At 31.7% G+C, this 22573-nt stretch overlaps 2 protein-coding genes and 1 pseudogene across 11 annotated transcripts; 2 read left to right on the forward strand and 1 right to left on the reverse strand.

Annotated features, from left to right (window-relative positions):
- The first annotated feature begins 485 nt into the window (after nt 1–485).
- Nucleotides 486–8799, forward strand: LOC129288489 (probable protein phosphatase 2C 21). Of its 7 annotated transcripts, none has more exons than XM_054925093.1 (12): nt 486–601; nt 866–907; nt 1050–1172; nt 2539–2602; nt 3436–3544; nt 4994–5147; nt 5888–6013; nt 6570–6693; nt 6834–6910; nt 7153–7205; nt 7831–7885; nt 7995–8799. In XM_054925093.1, the coding sequence occupies exons 3-12, from the start codon at nt 1056–1058 to the stop codon at nt 8223–8225; spliced, it is 1110 nt and encodes a 369-aa protein (XP_054781068.1). In that variant the 5' UTR covers nt 486–601; nt 866–907; nt 1050–1055; the 3' UTR covers nt 8226–8799. The 7 variants fall into 7 exon arrangements, with proteins under 7 accessions (XP_054781068.1, XP_054781071.1, XP_054781072.1 ...); XM_054925095.1 differs by lacking the exon at nt 486–601 and adding an exon at nt 665–679; XM_054925096.1 differs by lacking the exon at nt 2539–2602 and having other exon boundaries at nt 3480–3544.
- A 6705-nt stretch (nt 8800–15504) lies between these two features.
- Nucleotides 15505–17847, forward strand: LOC129288356 (chaperone protein dnaJ 8, chloroplastic-like; annotated as a pseudogene).
- A 139-nt stretch (nt 17848–17986) lies between these two features.
- Nucleotides 17987–21430, reverse strand: LOC129288355 (UPF0481 protein At3g47200-like). 4 transcript variants are annotated; one of them, XR_008587983.1, is made up of 3 exons: nt 21215–21430; nt 18801–19632; nt 17987–18716 (listed from the first exon to the last, which is right to left on the reverse strand). XR_008587983.1 is itself a non-coding variant. In XM_054924878.1 (2 exons), exon 2 carries the CDS (start codon nt 19475–19477, stop codon nt 18890–18892), a length of 588 nt encoding a protein of 195 aa, XP_054780853.1. In that variant the 5' UTR covers nt 19478–19541; nt 21215–21430; the 3' UTR covers nt 17987–18889. The 4 variants fall into 4 exon arrangements, 2 of the variants coding, with proteins under 2 accessions (XP_054780853.1, XP_054780852.1); XR_008587982.1 differs by having other exon boundaries at nt 18790–19632; XM_054924878.1 differs by having other exon boundaries at nt 17987–19541.
- Between the last annotated feature and the right edge of the window lie 1143 nt (nt 21431–22573).

Below are 22573 nucleotides of genomic sequence, written 5' to 3' on the forward strand. Positions count from 1 at the left end.
ACAAAATAATTTTTTAAAAAAATAAGTGATTTTTTTATGAAATAAGCTAAAATAAATCAGCTTGCATGAAACATGATATATTTTGATAAACGATAGTCAAATTGGTTGTAAATAAAATATTTTATTAAACTAGTTAAGATACTAGTTTAATAATTTTTTGATTCAGTTGGATGAGTTGACTCAAATTTTCATATGCATATTGCATAGAAGTAAATATAGGGATTCAATAAAAATAATAAAATCTAATAACCAAATAAAAAGGTAAGCAAAATTATAAGGTTTGGCAGATTAGTTTTTCCTCTTTGTAATGAAATTAATAATTTTATATTTTAAATTAAATTAAAATATTATATGATTTTAAAATTAATTATATAATTTTTATGACTCATAATTTATGTCATCAGGTTATGTCTTCTAAATAAATTTTAAAAATGACCATCTTTTGGGAAAGAAAAGAGGCATCTGCACGGCCCGTGGGAGCCGCTGGTTTTTAACGCAAAACTACTTTTCCGACGTCAGATTGAGAGGCATAGCAACTGAAACTGTTTGCGATCATTCACTCTGTTTCATCTTTTCACCCAAGAGACAGATCGCTCACTCTGTATGCCTACTCCCTCTCTTCCTAGAACCCTAGAACTCTTAATTGTGCTTTGTGAAAACTTTCTTTATTTTGTACATGGTGATTTCAATCGTTGGCGTTTTGAAGTTCATTTTTCTTTTCTTTTTTTTTCTTTTTTATGGATTGGATGCGGGAATTGCTTTTCTGACATTTATATTGCATCTCCAATGCCTCTTCGTCTCCTTTGTTTTCTTTTGTGGACATATCTTTTTTGAGATTCTGATGCTTCGGATATCTTGTTTACAGGATTGCTTGGTACGATTTGAATAAGTGATGATCGGCAATTAAGTCGGTGCTTTTTTTTTTTTTTTTTGGGTGTGTGGGGGCACTGGAGTTTTTTCTTTTAAATGAAAAATAAAGCAGAGCGGACACGTAGTAGTCTTTCTGCTGTGTCTGGCTTTGATTCTTTGTTACTCCGTTTTGGTTGCAGTTAAAGATGGGCATATACCTCAGCGCCCCGAAAACAGAGAAGGCCTCTGATGATGGTGAGAATGACAGTCTTCGCTACGGGTTGTCTTCCATGCAGGGATGGCGTGCTACCATGGAAGATGCTGTAAGTACTCCATTGACTCAATTCATTTCATGAAATGGCAGTTGCAATTTCTGTGTGGCTATGTATTTTTGTTCTCAACACGCAACTGCATGATCAATTCCCCCCCACCTTGTCTTTTGACTGGGTATATCATATGGTAATGTTCTATTGTTAACTGCCACAATTACGGGTTTGGATTTTACTTTTGTGGGCATAAATCAAGTTCATGGAGAAAGTATAGTGGGTTTAAAACCAGTCTTGCCCGTTACCTGGTAATTAAGTGGTGAAGAAAAGGACGAACCCGAGATTGACGATTTAATTCACTGTGGCTGAAATAATGTTAAGCTTTAGTTGCTAGAAAGTTATGAAAATTTTATTTTATTTTATTTTTTCTCGTAAGATAAAAATGGAGTTAGATAGGTTGTTCTAGTTAAAGGAAGGGTGCATTGCAAGTGATGAATGTCTGCCAACAAAGGATCACTAATAGTAATCTAACTGAACTGCTGAAGATCCTTTGATCATGCACCTAGATCCTACCAGTTGAACAGGTCCTTGTTGGCTTTTTATAATCTTCCTGAGTTTCAAGTCTTGTTAGCGTTCTGTTTTCATCTTGCGCATTCAAGGTATTGTGATATATGAAACTTCTGATCTGATAAGATACGCTCAATAAGTCAGTTCATTTATAATTTATGCAATCTTGCGCTATTAAAATGATTCTTCTAATTTAACAAAATATTGTTGCTAAAAGTAAATACACAGTTGTGATAGGATGTCTGGCTGTCTGCTCAGAATAAGTTTTTTTTGGACTAATTTGTTACTTGTATTGAGAATTTTTTTCTGGCATTAATGGGCATGTAATACACTTGATCAGATATATCTTTTTAACCCTTCACAATACTTATTTACAGGATTTGGTGTAAAAGCTTCAAATAATTTTTTTTTTCTTTTAAATCTGGTAAAACTCCTTGCAGTTAGAAGTTTCCTAATTTGTTATTCTATTAATTGCTTTGGGAAGTTTGTAATATGCATGGTATTTTTTTGTTTTCTTAATGAACTTGTAGATGATTTTTCCATCATTAAAGGCTGTAATTAATAGAGCAAAAGTTCTACATCTTAGTTGCAAATCAGTAATAGTATTTCTTAATCAGCTACTGCTACGAACATGATACTGTATGAATAATAATGTTCCAGATTTTTTTAACATACAACATGCCCTTGTGCTTATATGAAAATTCCTATCATTTGAATCGAATCTTGCATGGACATGATGTTGATGATTCACTAACACCTGGGTTCAATGCTAGATCAGTAGCCTCATGTTATATTACAAAATTACAATCTATTAGACGGGGCATACAAAATTTTCTTCTTTTATATTGCTTGCCAGCATGCAGCCCATCTAAATTTGGACGAGTCAACATCTTTCTTTGGTGTTTATGACGGCCATGGAGGTCAGTATTTTCATTATGATCTTTTTAACAATGGTTATTAAATGATCAGAAATATAATCCATTTTAAATTATTCAATGTTTCAATGTATCGTTTTTAAAAAAATGTATTTCTTAGGGGAGAGTTTTTTCAACACTATATATTTATTTATTTTTTAAATAGAAGCCATTTGAATTATGTTAGACCTTTCTCTTATATTTGGAGTTGCTTGTGTCCACTATAAATAGGAAATCTTTTTCACCACGTGGCAAGCCGACAGCCTCAAGGGAGGAGTATTGAATGCTTGATCTGGCATGGAACTTGATTTTTTCATTCTTTAGTGAATAGATCCATACAGCCAGGGGAGTGGGGGTCGGATTTTGGTTTTTCTCTTTGTTTTTTTTTATTCTCTACCTGAATATGGTTGACTTCTATGATTCTTTGATGTTTGTGAATTTGTTCTGGAAGAAATTGATAATTTAATTATCCATTTTTGAGAGTTTCCTTGCAGAGACAGTGCTATTTTGGTTTTGACGAGTCTAATTGTAGTGTAATTCCAGTTTTGACAAACAAGATTCATGCAGCCTTATTATATCACACAACATCATAATGCTCTAAAATCACCTGAGGTCTAATTGAGTACCAGTAAATTGACACCTGGGGGCTTTTGGTTCATGTTTTAGATTCCCCCCCCCTTTTGTTATGCTTTGTCTGCTATAAATTATTTTCAGATTTCATTACTGTTGATTACTGATTATAGCTTTCTAAAGGGCTTAATTCAGTAGGCTGACATGTCCATCAGACCTATGTCTAGTATATGATTTTGAAGTCTTCCATACAATCTGCTGCTTTTCAGGTAAAGCTGTTGCTAAATTTTGTGCCAAATATCTGCACCGACAGGTTCTTAAGAATGAAGCTTATGTAGCTGGAGATGTAGGCACATCTTTGCGGAAAACTTTTCTCAGGTTATTATTTAATTTTTGTTTTTGTTGTTTATTGCGGCATTCAATCCTTGTAGCCGACCCTTTCTTGTTGTTTATGATCTACATTAATATTATATAATTCTTTAATTATGAAATCCTAAGGATGGCATTGTAAAGTAGTTTGTCTTTTTACTAACTAGCCCCAGGCTGAAGCATCATCATGTTGTGTTCTACTGTTTTTTGTGTGATGATCTGTTATGTTGGCAGCACAGATATTAAAAAAGTAGATGTATTTTTATCAGATACAAATCTGGTATGATATCTGTACCATACTTAATGATAAGAGTACAACATCTATATATATATATATATATATATTTTTTTGTCTCTCAAGTTGTTTCAAAACTGATAAAAAGCTTATAAAAAATCTTAATGATACAAATAAAAATGAAGGTTGACATTTAATTTATCTATACTCAGACAGATACTATTCCTTAAAAGTTTTAAAAGTTTAGCTATATTGTCATCAATGTTATACAAATTAACATGTCTCTGATTAACATCAATATTATGCAAATAATTTATTAAGAAATTAGATATATATGTCTCATTGAATGTGAAAGACCCTTCTAAATGATATTTTTGATGCAGTTGGATCTGATTCTTCTCTGATAAAAGGATCTATCTTAACTTTTAGTGGTGTTTTTCCGTCAAACAATGGAGTTTATAATTTGCCTAGGTTTCTTTTCTCCATAGGTAAACTTAGTTACACATTAAGAGTTTTCATAGATCTTAAGTTCAACAAACACAGAACAATGACTGGTGTTGGGATACAGTTATGAATTTCAGACATAAATTACTTAGTCAAATCAAAGTGTTGCGCAATTTTCCTTATCAATGGGCCCACCATTTTAGAACTATTTTGGGTGGTTTTTGGACAGCTTTGGCAGCAGACTGGTCGGTTTTTTCTTTTCTTTTGTTTTTTTTTTAATGGGAAAGGTGAATATCAGGGATGACACTCCTATATCACCGGCAGGGTCCACTTAAAGACTCATTGGCCCTTGAGTGGTAGGGGGTCTCCCTGTCTAGATTTGCTACCAATGCAAGATTTGATCTGTCATAGGTGAATTTGAACCCTCACCCAAGGGCACGTGTAAGTCTTATTTTGGTTTTTACAACCACTTGTGACAGCTTATTGGCAGCAGGCTAGTAGTTTAAAAACAGTTTCAATGTTGCATAACTGTTTTGGACAGTTTTAGGTATTTCTTTGGGCATTGGATGCCTTTATAACTGTTGTAGACAGTTTTGGGGCGGCTGAGGAGAGTGGCAGGTAAATTTTCAAATAGCATAGGGTTCCTAGCATCTCAAATAATAGGGAGTTTTTTATTCTCCTGCTCTTTGTAAGAACTACTGTTTCATTTCATATGAATTCCTAGTTCTCTGTTTTGGTCTCTATCACTTACATATGTCATTTTCTTCCTATTGAGAAAGAATGGATGAGATGATGCGTGGACAAAGAGGGTGGAGAGAATTGGCAGTCTTGGGAGATAATATAGAAAAGTTATCTGGCATGCTGGAGGGCTTTATATGGTCTCCCAGAGGAGGTGAAGGCAATGACCATTCTGATGATTGGGTTCATGAGGAGGTAACAAATAATAACTGCATTTGTGTTTTTCTTGCACAGTTGCTTCTTTTTCCTTAATTCTGATTTACTCATTCTGTTGTTGGACACACATTTTTGGGAAGATTTTAATGCCATATACATGGCCTTTAATTTTAGTGTATTAAACTTTTGGATTGGAAATCTCAATAAACTGCTCCATGTTTTTTCATATTTTAACGCATCAAAGAATTATCAACCACTTTTTGTCAAAAGCACTTTGGCATCTGTTATATTTTTTAAACAAATGGAAATTTTCAAGAATTGAAACCGTTTTAGTTTGAAGTTAACAGAGATGGTTATGTCTCTTGATGTTGATATTACATTTTGGTTACTTGCGCATTGATCTTTGTTGGAATTGCTTACTAGTTACTAAGCAAACTAAACAACATTTAATTCATTCCAATTTCCACCAGTTCTCCCTTTCTAAAATCATTGGATTCTGTGGATTAGGTTCCTAATGTTTTGATATCTGTGCTTGTTTCCAGTGTCTTCTAAATGTCTATATTATGGTTTTGGAGCTTAATGTATTCATATATTGTTAGTTTTTATGATATGTGGCAGTTTGACAGCAATTTACTTTTAGAATGACTTTGTAGACTGGAGAAATTTATCAACCGTTTCCATCTAAAAAAATATGTTGTGATGTCAGGCATATTCCCTTTTGATCCCTAGCATATAAATATTTTTCATTCAAACTGAGGGTGTGTAATGATGCAAATCAGGGGCCACATTCTGATTTTACTGGACCAAACTCTGGATGCACAGCTTGTGTGGCAGTCATTCGAGGCAACCGACTTGTGGTTGCAAATGCTGGTGATTCTCGCTGTGTAATATCAAGGAAGGGCCAGGTACCACCTTTCCCTCTTGAGTACCCTTTTTACTTAATTTGTAACATGCATGGAATATTGGGTACAGACATTGAGGGTGTAGGTGCATGATGTATCCAAACTATGTATGCTTTAATAGGTGTTGATGAGGGTACCAATTTGGAAAGGGGATATGAAGAGTGAGGAGAAAAAAGCAGTTATTTAAAGAATAAGAAAATGAGAAAGGTTGCCAATTTGCTGAGTGCAATTTATGTTGTTGGATGGATATTTCAGTAGCTATAAAATTGCAAGTGGTTGATTCACCATTTTTCATGCACATATGATTTTGCAACAGTTTGAAGAAGATTGTTCATTAACATGTCTTTACCCATGATGGTTATGTCATGAAATGATTACAAAATCTAGACATTTCTTTGCAGAGTCCAGACTGCCTTTTCTCCTGTTTGCTCCCTCTATGCATGTGATTTGGTTTGCGCTGAATCATGTGAATTTACTTGTCTATGACTTGGTGTCTAAAACATAGTTATTGTTCAGTATGATTCTGGTGTCTGATTCTTTGATGAAATTTTATCTGTAGGCACATAATTTATCTAAAGACCACAAGCCTGACCTTGAAGTTGAGAGAGAGAGAATTCTAAAAGCTGGTGGTTTCATACAAGTTGGGCGAGTTAATGGAAGTCTAAATTTGGCCAGAGCAATTGGTAGTTCCTTTTATCATGATTCGTCAATTTGTTAGTGTAAAGGAAACAATGAGGGACATTTTTTTATTCCCTAATCTACAATTCGTATGATCATAGATTTCATCTTTCACCCTACCCTTTTGAAGTATGAAATTTTACAGGAGACATGGAATTCAAGCAAAACAAGTTTTTACCTGCTGAAAAGCAGATCGTGACCGCTGATCCAGACATAACTTCTGTATGTACTGCAAGTATATAGTACTATTCTTTATTAACAGGTTGATCGTTGTGGAATGATTGTATTTGATATGAGCCTCTGGTCATGTTACACTGATACAACTTATATTTATCCGAGCAAAAATAATATTAAGATTACGTGTTTCATAGAACAAATATATTTTTCTTCTGTAGTCATCTAACAAGTTTTCATTGTTTTACAATTTTCTACTTTTTTATTTTTTAAACATTTTTCTGGAATAGGTTGAACTTTGCGATGATGATGAATTTCTGGTAATAGCTTGTGACGGGATATGGTAAGCTGCTTGGTTGCTGAAACGTCCTCTAGAAAGTCTGTTGACAATATTTAATTCTTTTTTTGGGCCATGGACGGTATCTAATTCATTTACATAAAAGCATGCCTCCAACAGATATGTACATATTTTTGCAACTATTTTCACTTCTTGTAACTTTTTCTATTTTCGTAAGCCACCTAAAATTATTAGTACACATTTGAACATAATTTTGTGACTGCAACAGTTAATTAAAATGTCACATGATCTAGCCCACATTTACTTTCTGAAAATTTGTTCTGATTTGATGCCCTGTTTCATTAGGGAATGTTTCTTCACAGTACTCTATGTTGACAATGTTACCTTTCTGTTTCTAAGATACTTAAGAAATCAAGATGGCTGCTCCTTTCTCTTTTGGTGATGAAATAGTTGTTATATCCAATGCTCTGCTATGTATTAAACATTGTTGAGTTTGATATATATATATATTTATATTAGGTTGGTCTTTCTATCAATATAGTTTAAGCCAATTTGATGGGACTTGCCTTAATGTTTTATGCCTTCAATTCATTCTTTAGTTAATCAATGTGGAATTTTTCAATACATTCTAATACTATGACCTTTATTGTTGGTCATGTTGTGTACGTAGGGATTGCATGTCTAGCCAACAGCTTGTGGATTTTATACATTCACAGTTGAAGACGGTAAGTTTTCTCTGGCCACATTGTTATGTTTTTCTGGATTTAAAAAACCTACTAAAATAGTACAAATCTCGTGGTCTGGTTGTAACACATTTATATCACTGCTATGTAGGAGGAAAAACTCTCGGCAGTTTGCGAGAAAGTATTTGATCGGTGCTTATCACCCACAGCCGGCGGCGAGGGATGTGACAACATGACCATGATCTTGGTTCAGTTCAAAAGGCCTTCAAGTCCTGATGATTCCATTGTGGACAAGTCTCCATCATCAGCTCAACCATCCAAGGATGATGAGAGTTCAAATCACCCATCTAATGGCGAAAGAAGTTTAGACCAACCAGTCTAGTTTCAAACTTCCAAGGCTGGTAAAAGTTTATCAGAATCAAAGCGAGAAAGAATTTTAGGCCCAAGTGAGGCCAGATGGTCTGCAATTTGTTGAAGCAACCGAGAGAAGGAAGAAGAGTGATTTTCAATCCAGAAATGAAATCATGATGTTGTTTCTCAAAAGCGAATTGTATGTTTTAATTCTTCTGTTTATTATTGGCTTTTGTACATAGGCTTTGATGTTTAGAATACCGAATGGCAAAAAAAGAGGGGGGAGGGTGTTTGGGGTTGTTGAGCAGGCCTGACAGGGAGCAGTTTCAAGGATGATTGAAGTTATCTTTAGGAAATTCAATCACTTGAGGGGCTTTAATTCTGTGTCTTTTCCCCTTCAAATGAATACGTAAAAGTAAGGCCTGGAGCCATAAGATGTTGGTCTAAGCCATGGAGGTGAACTTGGCAAAGGATTATGATGTTTTCTGCATTCACTTTCTTTGTGAACTTAAAACATCATGTACGCTATTGATTGCATTTGTGTCAACCACATGTTCATTTGATGTCCTAATTTTATATGATAATGATAATGAAACTTCTAGCTATTGATTTGGTTCATAAAAGTTTAATTTTTTATTACTTCTGTTTTTTCTCTGTTTTCTGAAGTTATTGCCCGTTAGTCCTTTGTGTTAAAAGCCTTTTCTCATTTAAACCTCTCCCTTAACTTGAATGCCATCTTAAGGTGTTGCTAAATGAATGGATTTTATCAACGTGTATGAATAATAAATTATAGCATGGATCGAATTGCTACAAATTAACTTTCAAATTAATATGATTTATTAAGTAGATTAAAGACTTGACATGTATATACAGTCAAGTGAGAACAAATTATAGAGGTCTTTTGTTTTTTAAAAGTGTAAATGAGTAAATTATTATCTAAATTTTAGATCTAATAGTACTAGAAATTCTGAACTCATTTATTGTGCAGATTGTTTTATTCAACTTTTGAAAACAGTACAATCTGGCTTTTGTGGTTGACAAAAGTTAAATTTGACTATTAGTTGATTAAAAAATGATAGAAAAGAATATCAAAATTATAAAAAAAAATTACAACAAAGGATTCAAAAATTACAGGCAATAATGAAAACATGCCTTATTTCATTATATGAGGTCAGCTATATAGATTGTATGACATTTTTGTGATCTATTTATTATATACCAAACTTTTAAAAATGTTGATTAAAAGATTGTGGTTAACAACTTGCAAAATTATAGACAAGGACAGAGAAGTTTTTTTTGTCATTTCTATAATTTTTTATTTCCTTTTATGTCATTTTCTAATTAACTAATACTTAAAATTAACTTTTGTTAATGGAAGAGGCTAGATTGTACCCTTTTAAAGTTGAGTGAATAATTTACAAAATAAATGAGTTTAGAGTTTATGGTGTTATTGGATTTAAAATTCATGAGATAATTTACTCATTTACCCTTTTAAAAATCTCTTAAATTGTTTTCCTTCTTTTTAGAAAGATGTCTAATTATACTTTTTTTTGTATTAATCTATATACCTGTCAACTCATTATATTATTATTCATGGTATCGGATTTTAACATTGTTATATACTTTTCAAATAATAAAGAACAAATCAATAAAAATTAAACTAGACAATTGATAATTGAGACAAATTTAAGAGACTAAAAATTTCATTATCTCTAATTTTATTTGGTATTGCCCCTTTTTTTAAATATCATCATTCGTCTCTATTTTGATTGAAATTGCCCCTTCTGTCTTTAGGAGTAAATGAAAAACCTTTTAAGAATATTGATTATATTATAGGTTGGCGTGCAAAGTTTTAGAAATTTCAGAAAGGGCCGAAGTCCTTGGTTGAAACTAAAATTATTTCAGATTTGTTGTTTTAGTACTTATCTTTCAATTTTCCTGTAATTAGTTTTGATTTTTTTAAAAAAATTGTACTTAATATTTTCAATATTCAACTTTTAATACCCATCTTTAATCAATATTGAAAAAAATCAAGATGAATGCTAAAATTGTCAGAGGAAGGTATTAAAAAAAAAGTCAAGATGAGCATCGAAAACTGAAAAAAAAAGTACTGAATATTATTTAAGTAAAGAAAAGATCAAGTTGAATATAGAAAAATTTTAAAAAAGGACTGAAAAAATCAGTCCAGAAAATTAAGTCCATATATATGTATATATAATAAAGTTACTGATATCTACCTCTTTACAACTCATTTTTTTTTTAAATTTATTATGACATCTAATTATCATTAAATGGATCTTTTGAAATTTAACATTTCTATTTTGAAGAGTTAACATTTTTGTCGGTTGTGCAGCATGGAACTCCGCCTAACAGGGAGTGAATCGGGTTTTATAAAAATTTACTAAATAATAATTAAATACAAAAGATAAGTTTAGAGAGATATCATCGAACACCAAAAAGAAAAAGGAAGAGAAGCTTGCATAGATATTTATCCTGATTTAGCTCCAATCACTTGAGCTTATGTTCAATTCTCAAGTTCTGCTTGAGATTTCTCTACTAATTTTACCAAGATTAATCCAGGCTCTTGGTAACTATAGTACAATCCTAGGTTTAAATTAAAATCTAAATTACTCTCCCTTCCAGAGGTAATGATATAATCCACTTAAACTGCCCAAGTTTAAGTTTCTTTGTTATGAGTCAGAAAAACAGAGGCAAACAGAGTATGTTCAAAGATGAACAACTACTATTAAATACTCTCACTTGGAGTTGATATATAATCAATGAAGCTTACTCGTAATACATATAAACTCAAAAATTTGGTAAACAATAAATATGAATGTCTTGAGTTTGTTCATGTTCATTCATCTGTTTACCGTCTTCATAAATGCTTGTATTTATAGTTGGAGTTCGTAAAAGATCCATTACACTCATGGATATAGTCATTAGAGTCATCGTCTTTTTTTCTCTGAGTTGTTTGAGCAATTGTTGAACTGAGGCAATGGAACAATGTTTTTTCGACGAAGCTTTCTCTGTTACAGTAAATAAGAAAAATAACAGCACTTTTCATTAAATGTTTTGACAAGGTAGGTGAGAGATTATTTTGGTAGAACAAAGCTATTTGATGATAAGTAATTTTTGAATAAACTCGAGCTATGTTTATAAGAACCCTGAAATGTGTTTAGAAAGCTTATAGATAGTTTAGATAACATGCATTACTCTTAAAAGAAGGAAAGAGAATGAATCATGAGAGCTTCAATTAACCCCTATTTTACTTGCATGAAATAGAGCACAACGCGTTAGGCTTATTTCAAAATAATAACATTTATTTTGAAATAGAGTAGAAGCTAATATGTAAGAAGGATTAGACATATTTTGAAGTAAGACTTTTATATCAGAATATAGTTACGTAAGCGTTACTTTGAAAATCAGTATTTGAAAATATGAAGTGCTATTACCAAATAGTCTACTCCTAAATAGACTAGTCTTGAATAGCTTATTCTTGAATAAGAAACTTTAAAAGAATGCTGAGTAAATAAGCTTTGAAGAATAGAGGATTATTCCAAAATAAGAACAACTATTCCTAATTAAGCTATATTTGAATGGACATGAGAGTTGATAATTGGAAAAAGGAGAATTCACTTAGGAATACACTATTTCGAAATAAGTAAGCTATTTCAAAATAAAGGCCATTGGATTTGAAAAACGATAAAGGCTCTTAGACTTGAATTATGTATTTTAAATCCACTTGAGACACCTTCCAAGGAATATAAGTGGTCCTTAAGAAATAAAAATTAAGTCAAATACTCAATCTTTAGAGAGAAACACAATATGGATAGGTTTTAAAAAAAGCTTACATGTTTTTTGGCTATTTGAAAACAAGACACATACTTGAGAATAAGAAAATATATGGCAATAAGATGCGAGATTCAGAAACTTAAATCAAAGTTAATCAATTTCCTTACAAGCCATTATTTCTTGATTATTAAAGCTGTTAAATACAAACTTATCTTATTTTATAATCATCAAAACTAAGGTTCAATACTACAACAATTATCTTGTATTGCAAAATGGGCATACCTATCAACCCTATTTTGATCTCATTGATGAAGTTTGTTTGCTTTTTATACAAAGATTGGTGTATGTCCGTAGAGTTTATGCAAAGGAAAGCAAATTTTTATGCTCATTATTTAACAAGTAATATTTCAAACAGTAGTGTTTTCAAAATTGAATTGATCAAGGCGATCAAATTGGTCAAATCGTCACCTAGGCATGAAGATGACTCAGTTTAACTTATTGAACCCTTTGGAGAGTTGACCCATTTTGAATCGCTTAGAACTAAGCAGCAATGATTAAAAAATCGGACTGAACCAGATGATTGGATTAGTCAGGCTAATAGCTTAGTTAAGCCTAAAAATTTTTTTGGGGAGTCGAGTTGGATTAGGCCGCTTTAGATTAGAGGTTGGACCGAGAACCAGGATCAAACGAGTAACTGGATTCAATTTTCAAAAATCAGACTGTTAAAAAAAATGCACTTTTTCTTTTTTTATCAATTTTTTTAGAAAATGACTAATTTTTTTAATTATTTAATGTTATGTTGCATTATGTGGCTTGTTAGATCATAATAAATTTAAAATACTTGATTTTATTTTTAAGTTAAGTAATAATTTCATATTTATTTCTTATATTGATATAATTATATACATATATATGTTTTTTTAATTTAATTATTGTGTCACTGGTTCTACTATTAGTCTAATCTAATTGGACTATACGAACTATGAACCGCCAACCTTTTTGATTTGATATCGAATTCAGTTTTAAAAACATTACAAGGCAATTTTGAGTGAGCAAGAGTTAGATAGAAACCTAGAGTTGGAGCGGGTTGAAAGCAGTTTTAATAGTCGTCTGAATTCATCTTCTGATTCCTAAAAACCATTCTTTGACATCATTTGAGATTATTTTTCGTATTTTCCTTTCTTCCCTCAAGCTTCGATTGATCATTTCAACACTGCTCCACTCTTCCCATCTGCAACTCGCTACTCTTCTAGTCCACTGCTCTTTGTGTGACTAAAACCTGCTGTGATCCCGTCTTGGTTTTTCATTACTCTAACCTTGATTTATAATCTTTTCTCTAATCTTTATTGTCACCCTTCATTTATGGGAACGATTAACTAAAGCGAAGAAAGAAAGTTCAAGAGACATAGGCAAGAGACAGAACCAATGGAGGGAGGACAATAAAGCCTTAAGAGTGAATAAAGTCAAAAACGAGAGGCCAGAAAGGAAGGTCTTTGGAGTCAAGAGTGAAGGTAAAAGAAGTACCCGTTTGAATTTTAATTAAATATAATAAATTATAAAAATAATTAATTAAATGATAGATTTTAATTTTAATTAATTATATTATAATGTAACTAGTTTGGATATTATTTTTTTAAAAATAATTTTAAAAAAAATTAAAGATATTTGAATAATTTATTCAGAATCAATTTTAGCTGTGTAAATTACCATAAAGAACATTGCCTTTCAAAATTAAATTATTGATAAATTTGTATCTAATATTTAAAAAGTAAAATATATTATTTAAATTATATATATGATTAATTATAAAAATTTGAATTATATTAATATTAACAATTTTGATTTATATAAATAAATAACTCAATATATCTTAGTTCAAATAAATTTAATAAAAGAGAAAGATTTAAATCTTAAATATCAAATATCAATTTTACAATAACTAATGAAGATAATAATGTATAAATTAATCTCTAATGACATCATGAACATAAATTATATCTAATAAAGATGTTAAGCATTGCTTAGAAATTTCGGCAACATAAAAAATTTAGCAATGTAACAAATGATTCAAAATCTCTCTCTCTCTCAACTTTTACAATAATCTTTGTAATGACCCTCAATTTTAAATTAAATTAAATTAATCTTTCTCTACCAATATTATTTTATTTAAATTAGTTTTATAGCAAGTACTAAGTGAAGGGTGATAGTTGGCAAGAACTTATTCTAATAACTTTTTTGAGTATCTAAAGTTTGAATTTTATTAAGAAAAAGAAAAGAAAAGAGAGTTTAATTTTATTTTTATTAAATTTTGTGCCTTTTTTATAATTTTTTCTTGAATTTTTTTTTTATAATTTTCCCCATATGCCTTTGTGATTTGAATGCATAAGCTGCTTGTGATAGCTTTGCAAAAAAAAAAAATTAATTAATTTTTTTTTGAAAAATTGACATTTGAATAATTGATTGTAAAATTGATTTTTCGCCTCAAAAAATTGATTAAATGAGCAATCCAAACATGCAAGAAGTGTATCTCATGCGCTTTGGTGAAAGAAATCCCACAATTAATAAATTATATTAATATTAATTAATTCTATTGAAAAATATTATGGTAGTTATCAGTTTTGGGATTTCATCTTTATAATAAATTAATTCATAAGCCTTCAAGATAGAGGATTAAGTTAAGTTAATTGTGGGATTTAATTTCATCTATCCTATAATTGTAGCAAAAAATTTTGATATTATGATTTGATTATTATTTTTAAAATAAAAATCACTACAAAATTTAAAGTATGAGCAATGAATCATCTTCTCATTCAACAACAACATTGACCTCGTCTGATTTCTGTTCTGCATTGAAATGGATCATATAGGATTTTGGTCCACCAGGCTTTGTTTGATTTGATCATAGTCATATAGCATTATAATTATTTTTCAAAAAGAAAAAAGACTAACATTGTTAAATTTAAAAATGATTCAAAAGTGATAACAATTAACTTTATTTATAGGATAAGAAATGAATAAAAATTTGCATAGTTTGAATTGATTTTAAAAAGTAATTTAAATGTATAAAGTTATCTAAGTTTTGCCATATTTTCAATTTGAATGTTTTTATAATTAAAATGACTTCATGATAAGAAGACAATGATCTAACAAATAAAGTAAATGCCATCTTTTCTTTTGCCTGTTTCTTTTCCCTACAAAAATATTTTACAAGTCTATCCATTATGTTAAAATAAATATAGCTACTATAGTATTTTTTTTCCACTTTAGTATGTCAAAATAAATAAGATATAGATAGATGCATCATTGCGTCGGCTAAAAAAAATTAGAGACAGATGTAACTTATTTAGAAGGATATTACCTAAATTTTGTTTATCTTATAAGTTATAGGACGACTAAGGATTTACAGAAAATAGAAGGGGTTGAATTAGTAAATTCATACCAACCAGGAATATACCTCCAGATAAACCAAAAGAACAATCTCCCGCGTCCAATTCAGACCAATTATGAAACAAAACGGATAAAGCCCAGGAATCTCTCTCTTCGTCAGCAAATTTTCATCTAAATGTGTATAAAAGGTCCGAGTTTTGTTCTCTCTTAAACAATCAACATAATTTCTCGACGGATATTTAATATCTCGCCTTCTTCTTTAGATTCTAGTGGGTTTGTTGTTTATCCTTTGATCTATTCCTCAATTATATTATTTAGTTTTCGAGGAGGCCACATTTTAGGGTTCAAACACGCCGTCTCCATCAAAGACCAATAAACGTGCGTGCCCTTTGATCCATTCTAAATAAAATCTTCCTTCAGAAAAGATCATAGCTTTGTTATTTATAGCCAAAGATTCTTCTGGGTATTTGTGGGTTTTTTTTTCTCTTCTGATTTTGGTGATTTCTGACGAGTTACAATGGCTGCTTCCGTTGCTGGAGGTATTGGTAGTAACAGGTCATGTTCTTCCTGGATTCAATTTAAAAACAGTGAAAAGAAGCAGAAACGATTGAACAGAGTTAAGATTTCGTGTTCTTCCTCTTCTTCTGTGATGGATCCTTATAAGACCTTAAGAATCCAGCCTGGTGCCTCTGAATCTGAGGTTAAGAAAGCTTTTAGACAGCTTGCCTTGCAGGTTTGATTCTCAATCTCAATGCCATAATTGTTATCCAGAAGTTTAGGTTGTTGTATGCACGCATGATGTTTGATATTTGGCTTCCAATTTGATTTTTCGTTTTTGGGTTTACACTTCAAAGTTATTCCTCTCACCAATATCGGGGTTTGGTTATATTGGGATTTCTTTTTTCTAATGGAAAATACTGATTGGTTGTTTTTTTTTTTTTAAAAAATTATGCATCAGTTCCATCCAGATGTATGCAGAGGAAGCAATTGTGGTGTACAGTTTCACGAAATCAACGAGGCTTATGATGTGAGTTATCTTAATCCCTTCTCTCTAGAATTTTCATAGTTCTGTAGGTGAATTGAATATTGGTTAATCATTTCTCTACACTACATTGAAATTGAAAGAGAGTGAGAGAGAGAAGAGAGAGAGAGAGAGAGAGAGAGAGAACTACTGCTTCTGAAGGAGCTCCTTATCGAACTCAATGGCTGTTCTGTGATTGTCATATTTTTGTTTTTGTAGCGAATTGAATATTTAATATTGCATCAGTGGCACGTATGATTCATTACTCATTGCAGAACCATAAGAGTGAAGATAAGATCAGTCAGTTGATGTCTATATATACTTCCTTTGGTCTTAATTATATATTTAGATTTGTTAAAAATACATAAATTTCCAATTTCACCCATTTTTGGGATCATTACCATAATAAATTGATGTATAGGAGTTCAAAGGATGCTAATAACTTATTGCAATTAAGGAGTTTTAAGCACCCACAATTTTGCCCTATAATTAGGATTGTCTTCAAAATTTTGCCCCATAATTAAGACCAGGGAGAGCATATATATGTATATATCTAATTACTAGACATCCATCTTGCTTTCACAAATTTGCGGTTTTATGTTTATGTGAAAATGAAGCTGCTGAAGATTGAAGAAGTGAGTAGGAGTTAATTGTTGAACAATTTGCAGTTGATTGTTGGAACTAATGTTGAAAGAGAACAGTAATGGAATGGTTAAGTGAATGAAACTTATCTCATCCAAGGCTTACACATATCTGCCACACACACACACACACACACACACACATACATGATTTGGTCATGTTATTGTTGGTTAGTTGAATTTGAATGAAAGCAACAACTTACGTTGAAAATGTATGGTGGCAGATAGTGATGGAGAATTTGAGAGGAGGAGCAAATGGAGTGAAATGTATGGTGATGATGAAGATGGAGAGAATGATGAATCAATGAGAGGAATGAACGATCCAGATTGGGACTTGTGGGAAGAGTGGATGGGATGGGAAGGAGCTGGAATCCGGGACTACTCATCTCATATTAATCCCTACATTTGATCATTTTCTCGTCGCTTTGATGGCTCTCAATCTTCACAAGCCATGTTAATCCTCAACCAATTCAAATTGGGGTGAGATGTATCTAGTGGTTGATGTCCTCACTAATTCAAGTCAAATTGGATCCATTGGTTCAGATCTATTGGTGGTTGGTGTTCTTACTAATTCAAATCCAGTCAGGTTGATCAGATAAGATCATATGTATATGGTGGTTGGTGTGATTCCTAATTCAAAGCTCAATCAATGTGTATGGAGTGGTTGGTGTTTGTATATAGTGTCGGTAGGTCGAAGGTCACTCTCATCTGATCAATAATTGGAGCAGAGTGAGCAAGTGACTTTTTGTGTATATATATGAATTATGAATACATTTCAAAAAGGCAAATCCATACTTTCATTTTCTTCATTTGGTTATGTTTTCCCATCAGCTAGGCTAGGTGCTATATCATGTCATATATATATATATATATATATATTATTCTTGTAAATTATTAAAACTTGAGAGAGTGACAAGTGAAGTAGACATGACCTATGAATTATAATTATTACAGATAAGGGCTGTAAAATTTTTAGAAATTTCAGAAAGTGACATGAGTTCGTACCCCACTTGCTTTTCTGATCCTTTCTTAACTCTCGTTGGCCAGCTGGGGCATAATAGGTTTTCAATGTGTAAATGGTGTGAATAGTAGTGAGGACAAGAAGAAATGTAGCTGCCCCAACTTTGAGGAGCATCCACGTGTCAGGAATGAACTTGCTAAACACAAAAGCCTAAATAGGATTTTGATGGTGTATCTGATCCGAGGTCCTAGCAGTTCCAGAAAACTCTGGAAATGATGCCACTTCATGGTCCGCCATCCTGTCACTGGAACACCATGCTGCTTCACTGCGTTCAATTGCACACACATAGCACTGTATCTATTATCCATATTTTCAGCCCCGGCTGTGATAATCTGGAACAAGGCCAGTTATTTCTGGTCGCTGATCCCAAAATCTCCATCTGCTACAATAATGTTCTTTGATTTAAGCAGTTGGATGTCTTGAACAGAACAGACTAGGCCTTTTGAGAAAATGCGCGTAGGAGGTGAACTTGTAGCTGATTCCTGTTAATCCGAGTTGCTCCCAAGCAATGAAATTCCTCCACTTCTCTTCCGTTCCTTCTTTTATGCACAGCTTCGGGATTATCAGCTTCTGATCCCTTTGCTTAAAATCTATATAAAAACCGAACCTCTCCACAAATTCCCTCAGTGCAGAAGCCACAATTCCTTGTTTTGTTGTCTGCATTATGAGCGAGATTTTAAAGGTGAATTACTAATTAAGTGATAATTCAATAGTAATGAAGATAAATTACTTCAACATTACTGGTAGAAGCGTTTATAATGGTTTGCGAAGTGGAATGAATTTCGAGTCCCACAGCTTGGAGCTCCGTGGCGCAGCGCTTCAGTTCTTGTTTAGCTTTCATGGATGTCACGTCTTTGGTCATAGGGATCTGGGGAGCACGAGTGCATGAGATGAAGGAAATGAGAAACACCCTTGGAGAAGCCAGCGCTGGCAACCTTGCATCCAAAGAGTGACTCGGCAAGTTTTTCAGGAGAAAGTTCTTTTTCTGGAGAAGCTTCTAGTGACAAAAGTTCGAGAACGAGGAAAGGGATTTGGTTCTCGAGCAGCGTAAGATCAGTGAGAACACGTAAGATCTTTTTCTTGCCGTCGGTAAAATCCAGAGAAGGATCACTCTGATTGCGACGGAGCGGCGGATCTGGGATGACATTTTCGTGGAGTTTGAGCAGAAGCTCCAAGAGAAAGCAGCCATCAAGTAGCATTATTCTGGCAAGCTCCTCTGCTCCCAATTCCATTGTCTCCCCATCGGCATAGCTGGCTCGAATTATACTGTCAAAGCCTATCAGTAGCTCACAGCAACTTCTAAGGGTCATGCACTGCAAGTTTCCAGTGGGACGCGAAAGAAGATGGTGCATGTAGCGCCATTTGGCCTCTTCCATGATTTGCAGTTCGCTTTTGGTTCCCCTGTGAATGGGTCCCATGGCTGCAAGTTGAGGCCTGGAACCGAGGCCTGGAACTCGTTGCTTCTCTGGAACCCTCCAAATACTGCACGTCTTTACGTTGTTTTCATTCATGAATTGCAATATCATTTCAATCTTAATGATCCATTCATCGTCTCTCGACCCTGACATTAGGCCTTATACGTACGATTTATTAAGTTTATTAGTCAAACCAAATTTTCAAAATGAAATAGAAAGAATGACATGCTGGGTATACTGGGAAATTCATTTCAATGTACAATGAACATGACTACTTTAGTTATACTTTATTGATAAATAAATTTACAAAAAAAAAGTAATTATTTTTTATTTTGTTTTAATCAGTAGTCATTTTTTAATATATAATAATCATTGAGAATAAATATGATATTTTGTCAAAAACCAAAATGACACAGGCTGGAGATTGAATAATAATTATTGCATTTCATGATAAGTGATATTTTTTGGCAGAATGAAAATTCCCAAAAGATTGAATTAATGATGATAAAGTTTTTGACAAAATTTTTAAGAAATGAATTATAATAAATATCAATTTACACAGTTACAAATAGAAAATACTGTTATAATCTTAGATATATATATTTAATATTTAAATACTTATTTATAATTGAAACTTCTTAATGTGTAATTATTTTGATTGATATTTTTAATTTATTTTTTTTAAAATTTTTTTTGATAATTTAACTATTATTAATTCAATATTTTAAAATCTTACTATAATTCTTCCTTTATTTTTTTTTTTGGGTCATTATCCCAAGTTTAAAATCCATGGTCTATTAATTTGATTTGAAAATGTATCTTTAAGCAATTACTCCTAGTTTGGCTGGAGAGACTAAGGAGGCCATACCCTTCTTTCCAAATTAGGGATTTTAAATATTTAAGCTGTTAATTTTATTATATTTAATATACTTTTCTCCAATTAAATTAAAACAAATGAATTTTAAAATATTAATAATAATTTTTAGGCAATAAATAATATATAATAGATTCATATGTCTTATTTTAATAAGAAAACAAATACTTTAAGTAGACAAGATTAAGGGCATATTTGATCTCTTTTAAAAAATAAAAAAAATTATTTTAGTAAGTATATTGCATTTAAATGTTTTCAAAAGGTTCTCATTTTTTGTTTTTTAAAAAAGATGGAAACAATTTAAATTGTTTTCACTTTTTTTATTTTTTAAAGCACACTATATTTGACTAATATAAATTATTTTCAATTATCATCAACCATATTCCATTATTTTTTTTATAGGTATCATAGGTTATTATTATTAACCACTAGCAACTACCATTATCCATCATTTTCTAAATTTTAAATTTTTTTTCAAAATTAACATGGTCTTTCATTTTCTAAATTTTAAAATTGTTTTGAAAAAATAGTTTGTAAAAATTGGTTTACAAAATAGTTTTCAAAAAATAAAAAAAAATATAATTTTTTGTCCCTCTACTTTGCACAAGTTTTTATACAAGCCTCTTACTTTCTTTTGATGTTCCAAATTCCTATACTTTTTGTTATCTATAACATTACTTTTTATATTTTTAGAAGGACTTTGATGTGATACAAACAGTGTTGAAGATACTAGCATGTATTAACACCATTAAGTTTGGAGAGATTTTTATACAGACCTGTTGCTTCAAGTCATCTATATTTTATTTAATAAAATTTCATCTATTCAATCAAATAAAAAAAGTTACGTCAGATAATAAAATGCTGACCTGGAATTAAAAACAAAAACCCTCTCAGTATCAAACGATGAGCAAATCTGGGAGAAGGGCCAAGCCAAAGATAGTCAATCCAACCGGCAGCGAAGAGGGAAGCAGATGTGGGTGAAGGAGAAAGGGCTTCTGGGCACAGAAGGATTCAGAGCAAAATTCCCATTATTATATAGAAACAGAGGGCCACGCGATATACTTGACTTGATGATCGGAAAAGTTGGAAGAGATGAAAAAATCAAAAAAAGACCAAGGGGGACGCGCTTGTTCAGCAAAAGATATAGTTTTTTTATAATGTTTGAAGACCTGAATGGTTAGACCAGTCGAACAATCATTTAAAAAAAAAAATTAATTTGGTTCAATCATTTGACTTATTTGAAAGTTGATCTAAATTGGCTTACTTTGATTTGAGTGGTTTCTGAAGATCTAAAGTAAAAATCCAGAACTCAAAGTAGTTGAATCATTTTAAACCATTTTTAAATATATATATATATATATATAAATGTTATTTTTTATTTAATTATTATATTATTGATTTAACCATCAGTCTAACCAGTTGAATCATGAGACCCGTAACTCACTAATATTTTTGATTTATTGTCTGATTCGTTTTTTAAAACATTGGTTTTTTTGTTATCCCTCCACAAACATGCTAAATTTCAATTCATTCCCAATGAGGACAACATAGAGGATGTGCAATCTCTTATGGAGACCCTATTTGCAGATGATAAATTTAGCTTTGAATGAGATTGAGATCAAACGGATCTGACCAGAAAAAGCATAGCTTGTGAGTTCGAGAAAAAAGGAAATTAAAATTGTTCTTTTTATGCTTCCTGCTCAACAATGTAGAGAAGTCGACATAGAATAAACTATTTTATTTTTTTATGGATGGAACATAATAGAGGATTTAAACTATCTAAAATAAATAAATAATATTTTATTATCTCAATTGAAAAAATATGAGAAAATTACCTTCTATCTTCATCTAATGGATTGTATTTGATTTTTTTTTTTGCTAAAGTTTTTTTTTTGGCTGAAGTTAGTATTTTTTTATGATATGATAATGGTTACTGTCTTTTTTTTTTTTTTTACTGAATAATGGTTACTGTCATTTGTTCTTTCTTTTTATATCTAATTAGTTTTTCCCCACTGAGCTTGAGTTTTGAGGCTGCCACTGCACATAAAGTCATAACCTATCTTTAGAGTGATAATCAACACAAAAAGTCATCCTAAAAACCATTTAAGTCACATCCCATGTATAAAACATGTACCACAAAACATCTCATATTTCCATAACTACAAGAAGTTGACATTGGAAATCAAGGTTGATTGTTCTTTGGAGGAGTTGCATTAATGGACTTA

This window comes from Prosopis cineraria, unplaced genomic scaffold, assembly GCF_029017545.1.
Source record: "Prosopis cineraria cultivar Desert tree isolate PC_DT_omini unplaced genomic scaffold, ASM2901754v1 PC12, whole genome shotgun sequence".
Classification (NCBI taxonomy): domain Eukaryota; kingdom Viridiplantae; phylum Streptophyta; class Magnoliopsida; order Fabales; family Fabaceae; genus Prosopis; species Prosopis cineraria.

What these genes read in the sequence shown, in the direction of transcription:
- LOC129288355 (XM_054924877.1), bottom strand. Translation starts at nt 19,627, where the DNA reads ATGTCAGGGTCGAGAGACGATGAATGGATCATTAAGATTGAAATGATA.
- LOC129288489 (XM_054925093.1), top strand. Translation starts at nt 1,056, where the DNA reads ATGGGCATATACCTCAGCGCCCCGAAAACAGAGAAGGCCTCTGATGAT. An exon ending in ATGATTGGGTTCATGAGGAG is followed by an intron (nt 5,148 to 5,887) that starts GTAACAAATAAT and finishes GATGCAAATCAG; the next exon opens with GGGCCACATTCTGATTTTAC. An exon ending in TAATATCAAGGAAGGGCCAG is followed by an intron (nt 6,014 to 6,569) that starts GTACCACCTTTC and finishes TTTTATCTGTAG; the next exon opens with GCACATAATTTATCTAAAGA.